This window comes from Labeo rohita, chromosome 9, assembly GCF_022985175.1.
Source record: "Labeo rohita strain BAU-BD-2019 chromosome 9, IGBB_LRoh.1.0, whole genome shotgun sequence".
Taxonomy (NCBI): domain Eukaryota; kingdom Metazoa; phylum Chordata; class Actinopteri; order Cypriniformes; family Cyprinidae; genus Labeo; species Labeo rohita.
In genome coordinates, this window is record NC_066877.1 from 28,096,324 (window position 1) to 28,119,515 (window position 23,192).

Sequence of the window (23,192 nt, forward strand, 5' to 3'; positions counted from 1 at the left end):
TATAGATGAGCAAACACTCTAAAAAATACATCTTGCAGATGTAAATACAGACATCAAATAGACGTCTCTGTGATGTATGTTTGCTATCAGGGATATGACTTCAGAAATCATCCTGGTATGCTGATTTGCTTTGAGGGATGGAAAGTTAGAAAAATTGTATTTATTTGAAATGTTTTGTAACATTATAAATGTCTTTACTGTAACATTGGATCAATTCAACAAGCCCTTGCTGAATAAAAGTAGACATTTCTTACTTTTTTGTTAACATTTTCGGTTTTTAAAAACTTTACTTTTACTTTTTTACTGCTTTTTAGTAACTTTTTATTTCCTGATAGGCAATGCCTGGTTTGCCTGGCGTACCTGGTCCTCCTGGTCCCCCTGGTCCCCCCGGTCCCCCTGGCTCTGGGTCTTCAGGCTCTGGTGGTTTTGGGCCTCCTGGTCCTCCTGGGCAAAATGGAGCTCCAGGTCAACCGGTAAGTCTAAGCAGACATGGTACATGTGTATAACGTTGGTTTGGATATGTTGTGTCGGAATAAAGTGTTTATTAGTCAGAGATGTGGCCATGTGCGTGATGTGGGTAATGCTTTGATGTGTTGTTTCTTCCTGTCATAAAAAGACTTAAAAAAACATTTTAAAAAGGATTGTTTTTTCATTTTATAATAGGGACTTCCAGGTCCACCAGGTGTTGATGGAAAAACAGGCTTACCTGGTCCAAAAGGAGACAAGGTAGGAAGTCCAATCTCTTCCAATAAAACCTAAAAAAAAACACCAGGGAATTTATCCTTTTAATTTATAGACCTGGGAACATTTTTAAATTGTATAAAATCTTAAAGGGGACATCGAGACACAAGTTGGTATGATTCTTTCGGTTCTTAATGAAATGTCTGCAACATACTAAGGTTGAAATTCCCTAACGGTCATGTTGACCTTACCAAAAACAACTCTGTTCACAGCGACTTGTTTTGAGCATGCCTCTTTAAATGCTAATGAGCTCTGCTCACTCCGCCCCTCTCTTTCACAGAAGAGGAAAGGCTGTTTGGGAATAATCATAAAGGCGGGGCCTGAGCAGTATGATGTCATATTGTTCAGAAAACTGCTTGATTATTTAGACTGTTTAGGTTTTTGGGGGATTAAAAAAGTGGTGAACGATGACTCTAGATCTAAAAGTAAATTTTGCATCTGATGTCCCCTTTAAAAAAGTTTCTCTAAAGCATTAAATTATCTAAATTTTGCTGTTTGTGGATGCTTGTGGGAATAAACATGCTCACAAGCCAGTGTGATGACATTAGTTTGCTTATTGGACTTATTAGAGACATTTGTGAATTAATTGTGGCATACATTTTAAATGCATTATTTCACTTGACATTAGGGCTATCTGTAAAATTTCCTAGTCCAAGGACAAAAATGTTTATGGGTGGGCAATAACATACAGTAGAGGACACTGGTTGGACCCTTTCATCACAGTCTGGCATACAAATGTAAATCCAGCCTGGCAGTCTCTATAAAATGATTTCTAACACATCCTTATGCTGTAATCACAAACGACTGGAAAGGTCATTGAAAAGTCATTGCAATCCATTGGTAAAAAGAAGTGTAGGAGCTCTGTCCGTACATAGATAGCAGAGCTGGTCCTTTAATGGCTTTGGACTTGCATAATTCAGCTGTGTTGAGATCCTTGTAATGGTAGCTATCTTTAGACACTGGACTGATTTTGTGCTCCACAGGGTGATGCCGGTGAGCTGGGCCTACCTGGACCTGTGGGAGAGAAGGTTAGTTTGCGTAATGTGTGCACCTCATGAGAAACCTCTGAAACACTTGTGCATAATATGCACATGTTCATTTGCATATCACAAATTTGAATGTCGAATATACTGTAAGTGTTATGTACAAGCTCAGCAATCTCAGCTCTGTTTGCTTTAAATAAGTATCAAATAAAAAAGATGATGTCCTATCCAAGCATGACGCAGAAAGATCAAGTGAGAAGTAATTTGTCTGTCCTTACAATAATACATTAACACTAAACATGTTTGATGTAATATGTAGTTATGTGGAGTAGGATTTTGTACAAGTGATATATACAAACCTGTTAAAAACCTTCCTAGTTTTCGTTTCCAAGAGGTTATTAAAACATAAATCAGATAAATCAGATTATCTAATATTTTTTCACATTAACTTTAACAATGCTTTTGATTTTGCTATTTCAGTTATCTTTTATGTAGATTTTTGTTTGTTTGTTTTACCCTTTTCCAAGACCCAAACTTTCAGTCTTAAAACAACAAAAAACAAATTATAATTAAAATATTATTAAAAAACATTCAAATTATAGTGAGAAGTAGTTTGTCTGTCCTTACAGTAATGAACACTCAACATGTTTGATGTATATTATATAGTTAGGCGGAGTAGGATTTTGTACAAATGATACTTCAGAAATACAAACCTGTAAAAAAAAACATTCCTAGCTTTTGTCAGTTTCCAAGAGGTTATTAAAACATAAATCAGATAAATCAGATTATCTACTATTTTTTCCCATTAACTTTAACCATGCTTTTGATTTCGCTATTTCAGTTATCTTTTATGTAGATTTTTGTTTGTTTGTTTTACCCTTTTCCAAGACCCAAACTTTCAGTCTTAAAACAAAAAATATATAATTTAAAATATTATTACAAAAACATTCAAATTACTTTAGAATATGATAAACTAAACAAAGTAAAATAATCAGACTATTCCAGTATTTATTTTATGAAAATGATTTGGATACACACTGTTCCAACTATTCTTTTCATAATAAAGTTTTATTAAAGGTACTTGGTTACCAAGCAGACAGAATGACCTTAATGTAAAATTAATGTGATTCAGAATAATATTTTATATATATATATATATCTATATCTATATATATATCTATCTATCTATATATATATATATATATATATATACATTGTGAACCAATTTCCAATCAAGTTGTAATTTTGATTTAAAAAAGGTTGTTTTAATTTCCACCACAGATTGCTTTCAAACACAGAGCATACTTTGACATGTAGTGGGAATGACATTGTAGAGCAGTTGTTTATTATTAAAAGTGCCCATTGTTGAAGAAAAATGGAAGAATAACGTTGCTTTATGGTGTCACGCCTAGTTAGGACATTGTGTGGAAAGCTGTTTCGGAAACCAGCCTTTTCTGAAACAGTCAAACCCACTCAGGGTTCTTTTATGTTTTTGTCTCTGTAGCAAAACTCCTACTTTCCCAGCTATCTCTATGATCTTCTCTCCTACTCTACCTCATCCTTCTTCTCTAAAGCTGCAGGGTGGCAGGTAGCAGGTCTTCAGTGTGGCAATCGATTTTCTTCACAAACATCACAAACTTTCTACTGTACAGTTCTTATACTTGAAATGTAACATTATATATTATTATATTGATGGTAGTGTGGACTCTTTGAGACATTGCTTTGTAGATGCTTTGTCTGAATGTGCAAACTAACATGTAAGCTTGCTGCGTTGATCTGGTAATCACCTTGTTTATTTATTCATATTTCACCTTCTCTTTAAAGGGTGCAAAAGGTACTCCTGGTTCCCCTGGTCCTGCTGGAGAGGGTGGACTTGCTGGTCTTCCAGGGCCAATGGGACCTGTTGGACCTCCAGGGCCACCTGGTCCTCCTGGCCCAGGCTATCATGTTGGTTTTGTAAGTATTAGTCATACCTAGTGTCTCAAAATCTTTTATGATAAAAGCAAAAGTATTGAGTTCTCTGTATGTGTTCAGGATGATATGGAAGGCTCTGGTGTTCACTTCAGTTCAGTCCCTGGAGTAAGAGGACCAATAGGAATCCAGGTTTGTTGTTTTTCTCTGTTGTGCTTTTACAGTATTTATCATTGTTGATCTGTAGAAGGCCATTTACTGAAATCCTATTTAATTTCAGGGACCTCCTGGTGCCCCAGGACCAGAAGTAAGCTTTCATTTATTTATTCAAATTAGATTTATATCCCAAAGATATCATTTTTCGATTTTTAGAATGTATTTATATCTTGTTCCTCAGGGTAAGACTGGTTTCCCAGGACTTCCTGGTGCGAAAGGCAGTGAGGGACCTCAGGGAAAAGATGGCCAGCCTGGTTTGGATGGCTTCCCTGGACCACAGGTGCGTTTCATTTTAATAAAACTTTTAGGTGTAAATTTACTAAACAGCCACTCTGATGGTGCAGTACTTCAGGTTTTCAATGATATCAATGTTTTGCATTTGCCTGCAGGGACCAAGGGGTGACAAGGGAGATCGAGGTGACAGGGTGAGTTTACTTTTGGTCTGAAGTAGCTTAGTATAATAATCGAGATTTTGAAATTGCTAAATGCTAAATGTGGTCTGTTTAGGGTGAACCTGGTCGAGATGGATCTGGACTTCCAGGTCCACCTGGCCCACCTGGACTACCTGGACAAATTGTTTATCGCTACTCTGAAAATGCAAGTCTTTATATTTATTTTGCTTTTTTGCCTATAATAGTTTATATTTTTATTTGAACTGTTTGTCACTTTTCTGTACAGTATGATGAAACTAGAGGAGCAGGGCCTCAGGTATGAAAATCTTGCTTCTGGTAGTCTATTGTTAGTATGGTAGATGGCATTAGGATACCAGAATTGTTTTCTGGGCATTGAAATACAGACTTACTGTATAACCCCTAAATTTTGTAATATTCATATTGTTTGTGTCATTTTCAGGGTGGGACTGGTCTTCCTGGTCAAGCAGGTTTCCCAGTAAGTACTACATAACTTATTTATTTATTTATTTATTTATTTATTTATTTATTTATTTATTTATTTATGTATGTTACAATTATGAATTAATTTATCTAAACCTTTTTAGATTTATGTCTTTTATAATCAAGTCTTACACTCCATCTACTTTTCCAATCAGGGCCCAATGGGACCAAAAGGTGATAGAGGAGAACCTGGTCCACCAGGCTACGGCATTAAGGTTTGTAAGCAAAACCCAACAGACAAAGCTTAATATGAAGTGTTTCAAAACCTTGAGTTCACTGCTGCAACATTATTTTGTTTGCAGGGGGAGAAAGGAGAACCCGGAGTTATTGTTGGATCTGATGGAAACCCACTTTACCTTAGTGGATCAGCAGGCCAAAAGGTATTTTATTTTATTTTGTTTTGTTTTGTTTTGTTTTTGTTTTTAGAATTGTTTTTTAATTTAATTTAATTTAATTTAATTTAATTTAATTTAATTTAATTTAGTTTTATTTTTTATATATAATTTTATTTTTGAGTGGAAAGTGAATTGGATATTGAACATGTTCAACATGTTTTGTTTGACTTTTTGTCACTAAATAATTCCTGTAGTTCCATTTGTGCTTTTTCATATTTTCAATGACTTAACTAACATTCAAAAATGAGGAATATACTAAATATTAAATAGGTGTACAAACCTTTTAGTGCTTAGTGTTTAACAAATTTGTTTTTTTTTCCTCTCTGTAGGGTGAGAGAGGGATTCCTGGACCAGTTGGACCTCCTGTATGTTTGTATTTGTTACATTTTGTTTATTTTCAGTTAAAAGTTAAATGAAAAAGAATTCTATTCTAACATTCTAAGCAACATCTAAGTCTTATTTCATTTATTCAGGGTCCAGTTGGACCTTCTGGTTTAAAAGGTGAATTTGGAATGCCAGGCAGACCTGTAAGTCTCTCAGAAAAGAACCTTTAATCAACAAAAAATATTCCTTGACAGACAACAGTATATTTAACTGACTATGTACTTACTAAATAAATGTTCTGGCTATAGGGCCGTCCAGGTGTGAACGGATACAAAGGAGAGAAGGGAGAACCAGGGTCAGGCTCTGGATATAGCTACCCAGTAAGTAGATATAGCTGGATATAGCTACCCAACAAGCTCTTGAATTTGAAAATAAATGCAGTTTATTCCATCAGTTTTTGTTATATGGATAGCTTGCCCTCATAAGTTATTTTGTGTCTTTTCAAGGGTCCCCCTGGTCCCCCAGGACCCCCTGGTCCCCCTGGACCTTCTGTGCCCTTGGACAGATTTGGTGTAAGTGCTTGTTGTGTCAAATAAGCTGTAATTCATGCATGAAATGTTGCAAAATGAGCTCCATATGCTGGCTGTGTTGAATTGAAGTGGTCATGATTGCAACAGCAATAATTTGCAATCTCCTTTTTCTATTTCAGAGATATGAAGATTATTCAAGACACTATTCAGGTAGGTTGTTACTAATCATTCTTGTCACAGCAGATAATCAAAAGATATTTTGTCACAAGGTCCTTAAAGTCAATACATAATCAAAATGTACTCGTGATCGGATTTTACTGTGCATGTGTTCTAAAAAACACTTGTTCTGCCTCAGTTTTTCTTTACTGCTGATGTAATGAACTTGACTTAGGTCTAATTATTTCCCAATAGGTAAAATCAAGTCCCAACCTACAATTTATTTTCTTTTCAGTGGCTTGTTTTGCTCAACAATATTCAACATTACAGCATAAAAATGGACTGGGAACTGCATTGTAGAATGAGTTCACATGTCAAAGCTCTTGACAACTTTCAACAATGCCTTGTCTTGTTTTCTTAAGCTACGAAAGGAGAGAAAGGAGACCAGGGAGCTCCTGGTGTTCCAGGATCGCCAGGTAAAATTTACCACTGTTGCTGTTTCTAGACATCCAGGGCCGATAGCAAGCGGCAATAACAAGGGCTGTCCCAGCCTCTGTAAATTTTAGTGACTGAAGTATCCTGATTTACTAGCTTGACATCATTATCAACTCATTGTAAAAGGTTTTATGGTATCAATGCAGTATTCTTTAATTCTTCCACAGGCTTTTCTTCTAACATTGATATCTATGCCCTCAAGGTATGTGATTCTCTAAATATATAAATGAAATTGTTATTTGATGAAACACTTTGATTATGATTTAAGCAAAACAAAACATGGCATCTGTTTCCTCAGAACGAGATGAAGGGGGAGCGTGGTGAGGCTGGTCTTAAAGGAGAGAAAGGAGAGCCAGGAGGTGGTTTTTATGACCCTCGGTTTGGAGCTGTACAAGGACCACCAGGAAACCCTGGACTTCCTGTAAGCATTATTGGGAAATTCTGGACACAACCTGAATTGAGTTCTTGCCTGCATATGGATGGTCTCATAAAAGACATCTTTTCCAGGGACCTAAAGGAGACTCAATCAGAGGTCCCCCTGGACCACAGGGCCCACCAGGACCACCTGGAGTTGGTTATGATGGTCGTCCGGGAAACCCAGGACCTCCTGGACCCCCTGGTCCTCCAGGGTCACCGTCATTGCCAGGAGCCCACAGACCATGTAAGAAAAAATAAGTACAATTCTTAACACACTTAAAATATTTTCAGGGAACCTAAATAACGGACAGCGTTTTATGATTTTTGTTTGTTTCAGCACTCAGTATTCCCGGACCTCCAGGTCCCCCCGGCCCGCCTGGAATTCCTGGCACTGGATCTGGAGTGAGTGGGACATTGATTGAAGAACTACTAATGGCGCCTGACACCTTATACTTTAATCATAACCATGGTTTGATTGTGTCAGCAGGTGACTTTCCTGAGGTCTTATGACATAATGATGGCTAAAGCACGCAGACAGACGGAAGGAGCTTTGATTTACATTTTGGATAGAAATGATCTCTACCTCAGAGTTCGGGATGGTGTCAGACAAGTGATGGTATGGTGCTTAAACACTCATTTTTGTTTACACCTTTTCAGTGATTGCAAAAAAATACAAAAATGCATTTCATTCATAAACATAAAGCTGCAAGCAGCATGGAAAGGGGCCATGCACCCTCGCTCACCACCACTCTGTGGCTTTAGGTGGGCAATATGCATTTAAAGTGGTATATATAGAAGGAATATGTCAAAGTCATTTATATGTGCCAAACTTCCTGCTACCAGGTGGTGGCGCTATGACTATAACTGGATATTGGTGTAGATGTAGATGTCTTCAGGCCAGGACTGTTACTGAACATGCAAGGTTTGGTACAGATTGGACATTGCTTAAGTCATGTTTAAGTTAGTGTAAAACAATTAATTTCCTGTTGCCAGCCGGTGGTACTATAATTATAATAGAATATTTGCCTTTAGATGTGTTCAGGCCAGGACTCTTATCGAATATGTGAAGTTTGGGGCAGATCGGACATTGTACGGCTGAGCTACAACACCGTCTATTCCCATGGCAAAACATCGAACTTTGTCAGGCTGCTACGGACACGCCCTTTAACGAAAAATTAAGATCTTTGCAATTTAACATTGCAAAGGCCTTTAGAGTAGACTGACCAAATATAATGTTGATGTCATTAAATCTCTACGAGTAGTTCGTTAGAGCGTAAAACATGCCACTTCCTGTTGCCAGCAGGTGGCGCTATGGCTATAAGTGAATATGGTCATGTGTATGTGTTCAGGACAGGACTCTTATCAAAAATGTGAATTTTGGTACGGATCGGACATTGTATGCCTGAATTATAAGAACTTTCTTTGTCAACTTTTTCATGAGTTTTTGCGCTTTAACGAAAACTCAAGATCTTCGCAATTTAATGTCACAAAGGCCTTTAGATTACACTGACCAAATCTGGTGTTGATCTGTGTAAATCTGTAGGAGGAGTTTATTTAATACAACTCCTGAAAATGGCAAAAACGGCACAAAACTTGGAGAGAAAATTCAAAATAACAGACTTCCTGTTGGGTTTTTTATAGGTGGCGCTATTGAGCAATTTTGCCACACCCACTTCTGAAACCCATATCAGATGTAAATTTTCACCACTTCTGGCATGTGTTCAAAGTTTAATGAGTTTTCAAGCATGTTTAGGCCCTCAAAAATGCAATTTATTGTGGAGAAGAAGAAGAATCTGAGCAATTCCAATAGGATCCTCGCACCACCGGTGCTCTGGCTCTAATTACTTTTAATAACCATATTTATAATAAGCGTTTGTTAACATTTTTTTTGGATAAATTTAAGCTAGTGCTGTTGTATAACCAACATATAGATTTTGTTGTCCTGTGACAAGCAAACCATAGAACAGGACATGGTATTGTAACTGTCATGACTTAAATATCATGACATCATAAATATTATGGCTGTTGGGGTCAGTAAGTTCTTTGAAAATATCTTAAATTTGTATGGCATGGCAGGATTTGTTTTGTTTGTCATAACCCTGAAAAATGTCATCATATTTAATAATTGTAAACAAAAAACTTTTTGGAAAATAATATTGTTATTATATAATAATATTATTATTATATTATTTATTATTTGGAAAGAACTCTTTCATCACTCTAACTCAACAACCAAATTGCCAGAGGGTTTTACATGTGCCCATTGTGCACTGTTTTCTTGATGACATCTGGGTGGTGGTGGCACCAGAGGCTTGGGCCCGTCATCTCTGCTTGCAGCTATATTATTATTAATACTATATTATTTATCATTTGGAAAGAGCCTTTCATTACTATAGCTCAACAACAGTCAAAATGACAGAGAGTTAAATGCATGTGTACACTATGCAAATTATGTTATTATAATATAAAATGACGAAAGGTTTTTCCAGAAATAGAAAATCAACATGAATGCACATTTTTAAACTAGATTTTTTTTTTCAGTTCATCATTTTATGCATTTTTTTGTCATTGACTTTTAAAAAGAACATTACTGTATAAGGATTTACTCTTTTTTTTTTTTTTTTTTTACATTTTTCTTAAATTCTAACACAGTTTTCCTTTTATTTGCAGCTTGGAGATTATAAACCCTTCTATGGAGAGCTGGTAAGCAGTGTGAATATAGCTCTTTTTTTAATGCTTTAACATTCAAATAAGCACCCACAATTTAATCAAAAGAGGGTTGGAATTAGTGGATGTGCATATCAATTCCTGAAGGTATGACTAGCTTGTTGGCTTTTCCTCCAGGACAATGAAGTGGCAGCGGTCCAGCCGCCTCCTGTTGTACACTATTCCCAAGACCACACAGCTAACAATGGAGCAGAGCAGATTTCTCCACCGCACCCGCCGATCGAGTTTCCGAAGAGGGAGCCAGAGAATAGAAACCCCAATCCGCCTGACTCCCATTACCCAGATCCACGATACCCACCCTACACTGATAACAGGCACACTGATCCTGTACAACCACATAGATACCCCGTACAACCTGAGAGGAACCCCATCACTCCAGCCCGCCGTCCCAGCCCCCCTGTCAATCAACCAGAAGGCCACATCCACACTTCCGGACCAGGGGTTAGTTCAGTCAACTTCATCATATTTCCACAGGTCCTCTGTTTATTTCCTTGTTTTGATGGCATTTTCATTTTCTGTACAGTTGCATCTTATTGCCCTGAATTCTCCACAAGTGGGCAACATGAGAGGCATTCGTGGGGCAGACTTCCTGTGCTTCCAGCAGGCTCGCGCTGTGGGCCTGAAGGGAACGTTCAGAGCCTTCCTGTCTTCCAAACTTCAGGATCTCTACAGTATTGTCCGCAAATCCGATAGAGAGACATTACCGATTGTTAACCTCAAGGTGAGTAACAGTGTTTTTTAAGTATCAATGAAATACTATTGTTTTTGTATTTTGTATTATGTATTTTGAATTTGATTTCAGTTTTATATTTTCTGCTTTCATGTTCATTTTAGTAAAAAAATGGCATTTTTATTGGTTTTTAAGTATGTCTATAAGTTTTTATTGTTTATTTATTTCTGATTTATTTTTATGGTTTTAGATTTAATAAACCAATAATAACCCTGCTGTCTAGTCCATTACTCATACAGAAATTAGTTTAAGATTATTAAAGTAAAAAGCCATAAAATTCATGATTTTTACCATGGATAAGGGGCGTTTTTGGGCGGAATTACCTCTAACCACTGTAAAATCACTGTAACTGTAGTAAAATCACTATAATCACTATAATGATTTCATAATATGGTGACAACAACATAGTAAAAAAACATATTAATATTATTAATAAATTGTCAGATCATATACTAAATCTGAAAAAAAAAAATCCACTATGTAGAATTAATATTAGCCTAACACTTTGCCTGTCATGTTCTGTTGCTACTCTAGGTTTTCAGCGATTTAATTAGGATGTTATCTTCGGTTTACATGAAAGAGATGTTTTTTTATCATGCAGTCCAGTTGAAAATTCGTAATTTTGTTAATATATTTTAATGCTTATTGGAAACCTTCAAAACTTATGCCTTTTATGTTCTTTCAAGAATCTTCTCTTGGAAAACAAAAGCAAATTCTTTTTTTTCAGGCTTGTAGAATTGACTTTGTTGTGTTCATTTGATCTTTAGGATCATTCTGACAATTCCTCAACATTTTCTCCTCAAGACCAAACTTACCCAGTGAACTCACTTTGTGATCTTGGTTTCTTGTCTTTTCATGGCATTGATATTCTTTTCTGCAGGATCAAGTCCTTTTCAGAAGCTGGGATTCTCTCTTCAGTGACTCAGAGAGCAGGATGAAGGACAATGCTCCTATCTACTCGTTTGATGGCAGAGATGTCCTGCGGGACAGTGCCTGGTGAGTGCCAGTGGCTTTGGCTGATCCTGTGAACCCTTCAAACAGAGGCCTCAGCAGAACATCCTGTCACTTTTGATTTTCCTTTAAAAAACAATCAGAGTACTGGAGCTAGAGATGAATGCAATATAAAATACTGCTATCTATCTATCTATCTATCTAAATTCTATTTATCATTTCTTCTATCGTTCTATCTATCTATCTATCTATCTATCTATCTATCTTTTTATCTAAATTCTATTTATCATTTCTTCTATCGTTCTATCATTTGATCTATCTATCTATCTATCTATCTGTCATTTCGTCTATCGTTCTATCATTTGATCTATCTATCTATCTATCTATCTATCTATCTATCTATCTATCTATCTATCATTTTGTCTATCGTTCTATCATTTGATCTATCTATCTATCTATCATTGTACCATTCTGTCTATCATTCCATTTATCATTCTATAATTTGTTCTACTCTTATATCTATCATTCTATCTATTGTTCTGTCTACCATTTTGTCTATCATTCTACTGTTCTGTCTATCATTCAATCTATCATTCTATTGTTCTGTCATTCTGTCTAGCGTTGTATTGTTCTAGCATTTTATTGTTCTACCATTCTGTCATTCTCTGTCGTTTTATCATTCTACCACTCTGCCTAGCATTCTATTATTTGTTCTATCGTTCTATCTACCATTCTATCGTTTTATCATTATACCGTTCTGTCTATCATTCTATTATTTGTTCTATCGTTCTATCTACCATTCTATCGTTTTATCATTATACCGTTCTGTCTATCATTCTATCTATTGTTCTATCATTTGTTCTATTGTTATATCTATCATTAAATCTATTGTTCTATTGTTCTATCTATCATTCTGCCATTCTGTCTATCATTCTATCTTTCATTCTATAATTTGTTCTATTGTTCTATCATTCTGTCGTTCTATCATTCTACCATTCTGTCTATCATTCTGTCTATCGTTCTATCATTCTACCATTCTGTCTATCTATCTGTCTATAATTTGTTCTATCATTCTATCTATCCATCTATCATTCTCTCTATCGTTCTATAATTTATTCTATTGTTATATCTATCATTCGACCATTCTGTCTATCATTCTATCACTCTACCATTCTGTCTGTTGTTCTATCTTTCCTTCTGTCATTTGTTCTGTTGTTCTATTATTCTATCGTTCTTCAGTCTATCAGTCTACCATTCTGTCTATCATTCTATCGTTTTATCTTTCTACCGTTCTATCATTCTATTGTTCTATCATTCTACCATTCTATCATTCTATCATTTGTTTTATCATTCTATCTATCCATCTATCATTCTGTAATTCTCTCTATCGTTCTATAATTTATTATATTGTTATATCTATCATTCAATCTATTGTTCTATCATTCTATCTATCATTCTACTGTTTTGTCTGTCATTCTACCTTTCGTTCTGTCATTTGTTCTATTGTTCTATCAGTCTATCTATCGTTCTATCAATCTACCGTTCTGTCTATCATTCTGTCTGTCGTTTTATCATTCTACCGTTTTATCATTCTATCTGTCGTTCTATCATTCTACCATTCTGTCTATCATTCTGTCTGTCATTCTATAATTTGTTCCATTGTTCTATCTATTCATCTATTGTTCGTTCTTTCTTTCTTTCATTCTTTTCTTTCTTTCTTTCTTTCTTTCTTTCTTTCTTTCTATTAGGTTTAATCAACTCTGAAAATCTTTAAACGATTCAGTGCCCAAATTTTGGTCAGTCTGGTGATTCACTCTTGCTCAGAACTCATTGTACTGTATCTGTCTGCTACCTTCTAAACAATATGTAGTTACCAAGTAGATGGATTAAAAACCCATGCATCCTGATCTCACAGTCAGGCAATGTGATTTGACTTTGCAGTTTTGGAAAGGTCTTTCTGGTTTGAATGCTGTCTGAGGCTATCCTAAAACCACCTAAAATGACCATTTTTCTTCCTGTGTTCTGTAGGCCGGAGAAGATGATCTGGCATGGCTCCAATGGCAGGGGTCACAGGCAGACGGATAACTACTGTGAGACATGGAGGGCCGGCGACCGTGCAGTGACAGGCTTGGCCTCGTCTCTGCAGGCTGGCCAACTCCTCCAGCAGACCTCCAGCAGCTGCTCCAGTTCCTACATCGTGCTGTGCATCGAGAACAGCTATATGACACAATCCAAGAAATAAAGCCGTCCTAAAGAGCCTTTGAACATTTGACACAACCGTGTATACAGGCCCAGTTTCGCTCCAGTAGATGCCTGTATCCAATGAATAGAGAAACAAGAAAATGATAAAAAAAAAAAAAAATTCAAAAAAGAACTGAGTCTGCCTTAAGGAGAATTTGCCAGTCATCTGTTCCCTCACCGTAACGCCAAAGAGGCAGGTTGAACGTGGAGGTGTTTGCTCTCTCTCAGGGCATTGGCACATATTTTTCAGGGGGTTAAACCAGAGAAGTGAGGCCAACTGAGGCAGTGTTTTTAACTGTATCCATATAAATTTTTGTATATGAATTGTTTGTCGTCTGTGTTGTTTTATTTTTTGAAGATGTCTTAATTGGTATATTTAACCAATTTTAGCTATATTTTTGTGTAACTTTTTCCATTTGTCTGTACCATTTCCATTTTCATGGAAGGTTTGTTGGATCCTGAGGGGCAAACCTGACATTCTAGTTTTAGGATTTAAAAAGAGAAAATATTTATTTCGCAAATAAAGAGAGCTAAAATATGATTCGAAATGGCAAACTATACTTTTTTCTATTTTAGTGAGCACTTTTACATACTTCCACAGATAAAAGTGCAAGACTGAAATAGTTAACTGTGGATAAAAATTGCCACTCTTGCGAAAAAGCTCAAGTGGGCAAAAAGAAGATGCTTTGAATAATTCAATACTTATCCCTCAAAAGAGTTTTTGTACAAAACAAAATTATTTTAAATACTTCTGTTGCATTTATGGGATCACTGTGTGTTTTTTCTATTGTGATTAATGTGAAATTTCATATGGACATTCTTCTTAGTGTCATTGATTTACACTTCTGGTTGATTCCAGAAGTTTTGATAAAGCAAAGACTGATTTAAGTAAAGAGGGGAAGCTGCAAGATTTTTGTAACAAGTAATAATGTTAAAAATTCTGTTACTCAAAAAATAGTGGTTACATGTCCTATAATTCATAGGACATTTCAGAGGCTTTAGTTGCATTCGGTGCCTTTCACTGATGAAACAGCTGCTGACAGTGTTGTTTGGGAAAGACAGATGTGTTTTATGAAGACACTTTATCTTCTATCCATATGGAATTTCAGACACCTAATCCACTGTAGTGCTACTGATGTGTTCAGTACAACCCTGTGGGCTTCTAGTCTTTTTTTTTTTTTTTTAAACCGGTTTGTGCTGTACAATGTCTCAGAGGCACTGAATAAATGATTTTGTTTTTGTTTGCCACATTAACTTTGGCACTAGTTCTTGTGTATCAAAATCTATTTCCTTAAAACCTGACCTGTCTACACATATCTTAGACTCTGTTGTCTATTCATGCACAATATTAAAATATCGGATATCATACACAAGCCATTTCATATCATGAATGTGTTTACTGTTTACTGACTGATTACTAAAAAATAAAGGTACATTTTTTCCTCTCACAAGTCCGCATTTTAGACTTTGAATTCATAAAGGTTTCCATTTATTCATTTTTCTCCACAAATCATTATTTCATAAAGTCATCTATTCATCAACACGTATTTTAAAAGACTCGCTGTCAGGTTAAGATTAAGTGACTTTTGCTATAAAACCTTACTTTGACTTCACATAAAAGCCACCTTTGATCAGCATAAGTGCTCTTCGTTCTCAATGGTTGGAATTGTAAACTATGCGATTCTGCTAAATGCTGTTTAAGCACTGAAATACTCTCAGGCAAACATCTTCTGTGCGCCTATGGCAAAGGGCCCCAAAGTCCTGATTCATGCATGTCTCTAAATTGCACAGCGTGCCCCTTTGATGACATTGCAATCCCTCCTCAGTGCCTATTGCACTGATTCTCTGTCCGCCTGAAGGGTTTTACAGCCTGTTCAATAGGATTTAGCGATGTGGCCTTGAGAGGGCCTCAAGGCACAAATCAGAGACTGCTGACAGCGAGCTGGTGAAGCGGCCCCTTTTGTATCTCAGGACTTAAAGGTCCTCTGCAAGCATTTCGGGCAGGTGGACCAAGCCTGTGGTAAAACAACCCATGGGCATTTGAGAAAGTTGATTAAGTGAAAATGAAGCAAAACGGCGTTCCAAGAATAACTAAAATGCTATAGCTGGTAAGAAGTACGGTTTAAAATGATTTCAGATGGAATATGGATCGACACAGCGCAGGAAGACAGCAGGAACTCCGCAGGAGTTCAGCAGGATGACTGTCTTTATGATTTATTGTCGTTGTTTTTGTTGTGATCTGTACAGAAACAAAAGAAAACAGACAAAGTTTTATTCTTAGGTCGGAGTCCTTGACTCCACAAATCCTCTTCCAAAAACTTCCAGCTGAGTGAAGGGTGCAAATTCGGGTATGCATAGCAGCAGACCCATTAACAATAAGGGAAAATCTATCAGGAAAATAAATGAGATTAAAAACAAAAATGTTAATTGTAACTTTTTGTTATTCAGATGAATGGCAAAAGTGGTGCGATTTAACTGAAACTAATATAGAAATAATTGCAGTATGTTTTATCTGTGAGATTTATGCTATTAAAGTAGCCTGACTTTTTGCCTCATCACTCAAATACTCAGTTTTGCACCTATTTCGATTCAGATTTGTGTGAAAAACCTCTCTGTAAGTGTGAATTGTTGATGTTGACTCGAGAACCATTTGAACCGATTTATTCTGAATGGAAAATAAATCATTCAGGCCATTTTGTTGCAAAGGCTCAAAAAGATCTGACTCAAAAGAACAATTCATTCACGAATCACCCTACTCAAAAAGTAATTAGTGCTGGGCAACGATTATTCGCATCCAAAATAAACGTTTTTGTGTACATAATATGTACTGTGTATATTTATGTATATATAAACACACACACATGCAGGAATATATTCAAGAAAAATATGCTATGTTTATATATTGAATATATTTATATATAATATAAATTACATGAATATAAATACATACATGTAAATGCATGTAAATCATTTCAAAATATATATTTAATGTGTGTATCTTAATACATACATAATAAATAATCACATATATCGCACACACATATATTATATAAACAAAAACTATTTTGAATGCAGTTAATTGCGATTAATCATTGCCCACCACTAAAAGTAATAAATTTAAAATGCATTTATTTTGTACTAAGTATAGTTCAAATCTATTAACATATGTACTGACATATCGCTCCAGACTTAGAGATATAAAAATTGTAATTAAACTTTATTTGGAGTACTACTTTTGTACACATTTCTTCATACTAAGCCAAAAATATGTTTTAATGTCACTATTGATAAGGATTGTATGATCTTTAAATAATATTGGTCATTAAATGCAAAATATTTAAACTTATATAAAAAACATATGTAGACTTTTAAAGTGCACAATTAAAGTGCACAAAATTAGTTATTCCAATTTAGCAGACTTTAAATATACCAGTTTAGTATACTAAAATTGCAGGGTATTTTTTATTAGCCTAAGTACCTGTTATGTAAATGTATTTGTAGAATACTTAGCATGAAGTAAATGTATTTTAAATACATTTTAGTATTTTTTCTCAACGGTTGACATGACGCCGGTGGTTAAATATAAATCAGTGCTAATGGATACACCCTGTCTTAGTTTTTCTCCTTCCCTTCAGTCTTTACGTTGCCTTTAATATGGGTTTCCTATTTCTAAATTCGTGTCATTTAGTATGGAAATTTTGGGAAACGTAAAGTTGACGGGCTACGGAAAGTCTGAAGGTTAGCTATGGATATTTTCATTTTGGACCAATCAGTAAACACTTGACCGTGACGTTACGTAATCCAGAAGGAAGCGCAGCAAAACATCTATGGATATCAGGTAAAAATGTATATTTTAATCTTATGAATCAGCAGAAAATGAGGAATCTATACATATATAATATTTGCCAAAACTGCTTCTATTGAGTCTATTCGCCGCCGAACTACATCAGCTCTATCACGATAATAAGCAAGCGTCTATTTTCTGCTTTTCAAATCTAACCGTCGCACCTGATTTACTGTTCTCGCGGTTGTGTAAATACGTTTATGCTGCCTCTGTAAAACATGCAGTGTATTTGTAGCTTTGTTGACAAGCGAATGTAACAATAACACCAGAAGGCCTTTCTAAAGCACCTACTGTACGTTTCTTTTCTCCGTCTCTCTCAGAAGGTTCATCCAAAATATACAGGTATTTTCTCCTCATTATGTATTAATGCCAGTGTCGATTTCTATCTATCTATGTTGTGTTTCTGGGCGATGTTTAATCGTCTTTTCTTCAATAACCTTTCCATAGACTTTAAAGTATAGATGCATCTCAATAAATTAGAATGTCGTGAAAAAGTTCATTTATTTCAGTAATTCAACTCAAATTGTGAAACTCGTTGTATTAAATAAATTCAGTGCACACAGACTGAAGTAGTTTAAGTCTTTTAAGTGTGATGATTTTGGCTCACATTTAACAAAAACCCACCAATTCACTATCTCAACAAATTAGAATACTTCATAAGATCAATAAAAAAAACATTTTTAGCGAATTGTTGACCTTCTGGAAAGTATGTTCATTTACTATATATGTACTAAATACTTGGTAGGGGCTCCTTTTGCTTTAATTACTGCCTCAATTCAGCGTGGCATGGAGGTGATCAGTCTGTGGCACTGCTGAGGTGGTATGGAAGCCCAGGTTTCTTTGACAGTGGCCTTCAGCTCATCTGCATTTTTTGGTCTCTTGTTTCTCATTTTCCTCTTGACAATGCCCTATAGATTCTCTATGGGGTTCAGGTCTGGTGAGTTTGCTGGCCAGTCAAGCACACTAACACCATGGTCATTTAACCAAATTTTGGAGCTTTTGGCAGTGGGTGCCAAATCCTGCTGAAAAAAGAAATCATCATCTTTAAAAAGCTGGTCAGCAGAAGGAAGCATGAAGTGCTCTAAAATTTCTTGGTAAACGGGTGCAGTGACTTTGGTTTTCAAAGAACACAGTGGACCAACATCAGCAGATGACATTGCACCCCAAATCATCACAGACTGTGGAAACTTAATACTGGACTTCAAGCAACTTGGGCTAAGAGCTTCTCCACCCTTCCTCCAGACTCTAGGACCTTGGTTTCCAAATGAAATAGAAAACTTGCTCTCATCTGAAAAGAGGACTGTGGACCACTGGGCAACAGTCCATTTCTTCTCCTTAGCCCAGGTAAGACGCCTCTGACATTGTCTGTGGTTCATGAGTGGTTGGTTTAACAAGAGGAATACGACAACTGTAGCCAAATTCCTTGACACGTCTGTATGTGGTGGCTCTTGATGCCTTGACCCCAGCCTCAGTCCATTCCTTGTGAAGTTCACCCAAATTCTTGAATCGATTTTACTTGACAAGCCTCTCAAGGCTGCAGTTCTCTCGGTTGGTTGTGCATCTTTTTCTTCCACACTTTTTTCTTCCACTCAACTTTCTGTTAACATGCTTGGATACAGCACTCTGTGAACAGCCAGCTTCTTTGGCAATGAATGTTTGTGGCTTACCCTCCTTGTGAAGGGTGTCAATGATTCTCTTCTGGACAACTGTCAGATCAGCAGTCTTCCCCATGATTGTGTAGCCCAGTGAACCAAACTGAGAGACCATTTTGAAGGCTCAGGAAACCTTTGCAGGTGTTTTGAGTTGATTAGCTGATTGGCATGTAACCATATTCTAATTTGTTGAGATAGTGAATTGGTGGGTTTTTGTTAAATGTGAGCCAAAATCATCACAATTAAAAGAATCAAAGACTTAAACTACTTCAGTCTGTGTGCATTGAATTTATTTAAAACACGAGTTTCACAATTTGAGTTGAATTACTGAAATAAATTAACTTTTCCACGATATTCTAATTTATTGAAATGCACCTGTATATGACTAAAGTGAAAAGTAAACATAAAAAAATCACTTGATTAAAATGTGACCACTACTTTCCACAGTTTGGAGGGAAAAAACAAACAAACAAAAAACCAGATTAAATTTGTTTTTTTGTGAGTCATGGCTTTGACTTTTTGATCTACAGGGTCAAGCTTAAACTGAGTTTTATGGATAAATATATATTGTGCCTACATGTGAGTTTAAATTTTTTTTTTTTAACAAAACTAACTTTTTTTTGAATGCGTTGATTGGATACTAAGGGAAAAGCAGCACCTCATGGTGCTGTTTGATTTGCCAGTCACTAATTCTTAGACATCCGTTTGTGCTTTTTAATACTTTTGCTTTACTATTATTCTAAAATATGAAAAATTGCTAATTAAATAAAATAGAAATATCTTTAAAAAAAAAAATCATGCTTTTACTTCTAGCATGTAAGCATAAAGGTTAATACAGCACTGCAGTATACTAAATATAAGCCTTCATTTTCTACTCTTTGTAATCAGCTTTTTTTTATACTGACCCCCCGAAAAACAGATCCAAAAGAGCTTGTTGCACCGCTGTCGAGTGATATAGTATTCACGTAAGTCTTTGTGACTGCAAACACGGGGAACAATCTGCAGCTGACTGCAATCTCTAGCGCTGGCACAGGAAATCTATATTTAGCAGCAAGTAAGTAATAACAAAGCGCATCCAAATGGTCTACAGACGGTAATGATACGAGAGCGGGACAAGATGTTGGCTTTAATTACATTGGTAGCGGAGGCAAAGCCATGTCTGTTAGACGTGCTGTGTTTATGCTGTCTTTGTGAGTCACTGAAATGAAGATGCTGTGCCGCCGAGCGCTGTTGGTTTTATGGAGGTGGTTTATGCTGCTGCTTCATTTACTATCTTGCGCTCTCGTCTTTGCATATGAAGCTGCCAAAACTGTCAATGAGATGCAGCTTAAATGAGATGTCACAAGAATGGCTATGGAAATATGATAGCCCTCATTACTCAAAATTATATTGAGCAAAATATTGGCGTATTTGTTGCACTAACAATGAAATCATAGTCATCGCAATCTACAGGCTGTCAGGGTTACTAAACCATACGAGCAGGGTCCGAAATGAATTTTATACCTCGCTTATGTGCCGGTGGATGTTAACTGAGATGATTTATGATCCATAAATATTTTTACAGACCATGAAAATGTGTTTAAATAAAGCATTAAAAGAGTCATATCATTAGGAATCAAATTTTCTTCATCGTTTAGCAGAATATTACACTTTAAAGGCTAATTTTCACATGGTTCCTTTCAGAATGCTATGTTATGACTTTAAAACATTTACCATAGTGCAGAACTTGTAAACTAACACATTTTAATGTTTGGTATGGCTTTTCTTGACTAAGTAAACTTGCTCAATAGCTTATCTGCTACAGCATTGTTCTTACAATGCAGTGAGTCCTGTAAAACGGGTCACAATAAAACAGTTCAAAGACTTGTAGAAGCAAGCTACAATGGCATGATTACTTCAAAAAAAGCACTTTTATCTAACGTTTGCTTTTGTTAAAACTATCAGTTAGGTTTAGGGTAGGTGGTATGCTAATTTTAAAGGAACACTCCACTTTTTTTTAAAAATTAGGCTCATTTTTCAACTCCCCTAGAGTTAAACAGTTGTGTTTTACTATTTTCAAGTCCATTTAGCCAATCTCTGGGTCTGGCTGTAGCATCTCATTCAAAAATAACCATATATAATGACAATATTTTTCCTATTTAAATCTTGACTCTTCTGTAGTTACGTTGTGTACTAAAACTGACGGACAATGAAAAGTGGTGATTTTCTAGGCTGATATGGCTAGGAACTATATTCTCATTCCGACGTAATAATCAACCATGTGTTCTGACCCCCGCCAGATTACTACCCCCCCTAGTATTGGTAGGTTTAGGGTTAGGTGTGGGGGAGGGGTTAGGATTAGGGGTGGGGTTAGGATTAGGCAATCAGGTAGCGATTTCAACGAGAGGGGGTAATAATTTGGCAGGGGTCGAAAATGGGCACAACACCGGCACTAAGTTTGTATAGATGCAGAGTTGCAGCCGGCAGAGTTTGCGGCTGCGTAATATCATTGCACCTACTGCACCCATGGTATGGCAGCAAAGTTCCTTGATTATTACGCCGAAGTGAGAGCATAGTTTCTAGCCATATCGAGCTAGAAAATTGCAACTTAATTTTTTGTCCGACTTTGTACACAATGTAACTACAGAAGAGTGAAATTTTAAATAGGAAAAATATCAAAACTCTGTGGTCATTTTTGAGCGAGAAGCTAATGGTCTAATCGGATTCAATAATCTATGCTATGCTATGTATTTTCAAAAAAGTGGAGTCTTCCTTTAAACATTATAGAGAGTGTTAATCTAACATTCTTACAACCAATTTGTATGTATTTTACGAGGTGAAGAATTAGTACGACCTCACTTGTACGATTTTATACGATTTGACTAGACCCCAGTGATAGGTAAGTTTAGGGTTGGGTTACAGGTAGGTGACTAATTGTAATTTACTTCCAATTTTGGTAAATTAATTCTCATTTATTATTTGAAGATTTTGATATTTTTTTTGCATCCTCATAATCCATATTTTCAAACAGTTGTATCTTGGCCAAATATTATTCTATCCTAACAAACCATACCATCAATGGAAAGCTTATTTATTCAGCTTTTCACTAAATTGACCCTTATGACTGGTTTGACTGATTTGTAGACCCCAGTAATGGGTAGGTTTAGGGGTGGGGTTACGGGTAGGTGGCTAATTTTAATTTACTTCCAATTTTGGTAAATTAATTCTAATTTACCAAAAATCGTATGAATTCATACAACCTCACTCATACGAATCTGTGTGATTTTTGATAAATTACAATTAATTTACCAAAATTGGAAGTAAATTAAAAATTAGCCACCTCATAAAATGTGTATGAATTGCCATGAAATATGGTTGGTTAATCTTTTAGAGCCACTCTCCAGACATTTAATTTCTGAACTGCCGTGATATGTACAAAATAAATATAAAACCACAAAACCGGTTGTAAGTAGCATGGGTATATTTATAGCAATTGGCAACATTGTATGGGTCAAAATTATTGATTATTCTTTTATGCCAAAAATCACTAGGATATCACCATGAATATATCAAAACTTAATTTTTGATTAATAATACATATTGCTAAGAACTTAATTTGGACGGGTTTAAAGGCATTTTTTTTTCAATATTTAGTGTTAAATTTAAATATGTATGAATTGCCAAGGAATAGGGTTGTTCACTTAGAGCCAGTCACCAGACATTTAATTTCAGAACTGCCGTGATATGTACAAAAATAAACATAAAACCACAAAGTATAGCGCTGGTATATTTGTAGCAATAGCCAACAATACAATGTAGGGGTCAAAATGATCAATTATTCTTTTATGCCAAAAATCACTAGCATATTAAGTGAAGATCGTGTTCCATGAAGATTTTTTGTAAATGTCCTACCATAAATATATCAAAACTTAATTTTCGATTAGTAATACACATTGCTAAGATCTTAATTTGGACATTTTCAAAGCCGATTTTTTTTTCTCAATATT

The 23,192-nt window shown here is 35.8% G+C and overlaps 2 protein-coding genes across 4 annotated transcripts in view; both read left to right on the forward strand.

Annotated features, from left to right (window-relative positions):
- Positions 1-13,871, forward strand: part of col18a1a (collagen type XVIII alpha 1 chain a) — a 99,443-nt gene extending 85,572 nt beyond the window's left edge. For all 3 annotated transcript variants that reach the window (XM_051118291.1, XM_051118289.1, XM_051118290.1), the window contains 29 exons: positions 336-473; positions 664-726; positions 1,725-1,769; positions 3,549-3,680; positions 3,759-3,827; positions 3,916-3,942; positions 4,033-4,131; positions 4,241-4,276; positions 4,359-4,448; positions 4,530-4,559; positions 4,704-4,739; positions 4,900-4,959; positions 5,047-5,124; positions 5,469-5,504; positions 5,613-5,666; positions 5,772-5,843; positions 5,970-6,035; positions 6,173-6,203; positions 6,572-6,625; positions 6,812-6,846; positions 6,943-7,065; positions 7,152-7,305; positions 7,399-7,463; positions 7,549-7,677; positions 9,732-9,764; positions 9,906-10,229; positions 10,312-10,509; positions 11,399-11,514; positions 13,498-13,871. In XM_051118291.1, the coding sequence (XP_050974248.1) occupies positions 336-473; positions 664-726; positions 1,725-1,769; positions 3,549-3,680; positions 3,759-3,827; positions 3,916-3,942; positions 4,033-4,131; positions 4,241-4,276; positions 4,359-4,448; positions 4,530-4,559; positions 4,704-4,739; positions 4,900-4,959; positions 5,047-5,124; positions 5,469-5,504; positions 5,613-5,666; positions 5,772-5,843; positions 5,970-6,035; positions 6,173-6,203; positions 6,572-6,625; positions 6,812-6,846; positions 6,943-7,065; positions 7,152-7,305; positions 7,399-7,463; positions 7,549-7,677; positions 9,732-9,764; positions 9,906-10,229; positions 10,312-10,509; positions 11,399-11,514; positions 13,498-13,711 (2,607 nt within the window). In that variant the 3' untranslated portion in view covers positions 13,712-13,871. The remainder of the gene's footprint in view (positions 1-335; positions 474-663; positions 727-1,724; positions 1,770-3,548; positions 3,681-3,758; positions 3,828-3,915; positions 3,943-4,032; positions 4,132-4,240; positions 4,277-4,358; positions 4,449-4,529; positions 4,560-4,703; positions 4,740-4,899; positions 4,960-5,046; positions 5,125-5,468; positions 5,505-5,612; positions 5,667-5,771; positions 5,844-5,969; positions 6,036-6,172; positions 6,204-6,571; positions 6,626-6,811; positions 6,847-6,942; positions 7,066-7,151; positions 7,306-7,398; positions 7,464-7,548; positions 7,678-9,731; positions 9,765-9,905; positions 10,230-10,311; positions 10,510-11,398; positions 11,515-13,497) is intronic.
- Positions 13,872-20,192: 6,321 nt separating this feature from the next.
- pcbp3 (poly(rC) binding protein 3) overlaps positions 20,193-23,192 on the forward strand; it is a 94,235-nt gene continuing 91,235 nt past the window's right edge. Inside the window, exon 1 of the mRNA XM_051118316.1 lies at positions 20,193-20,260. The gene's annotated coding sequence lies outside the window, so the exon portion shown is untranslated. The remainder of the gene's footprint in view (positions 20,261-23,192) is intronic.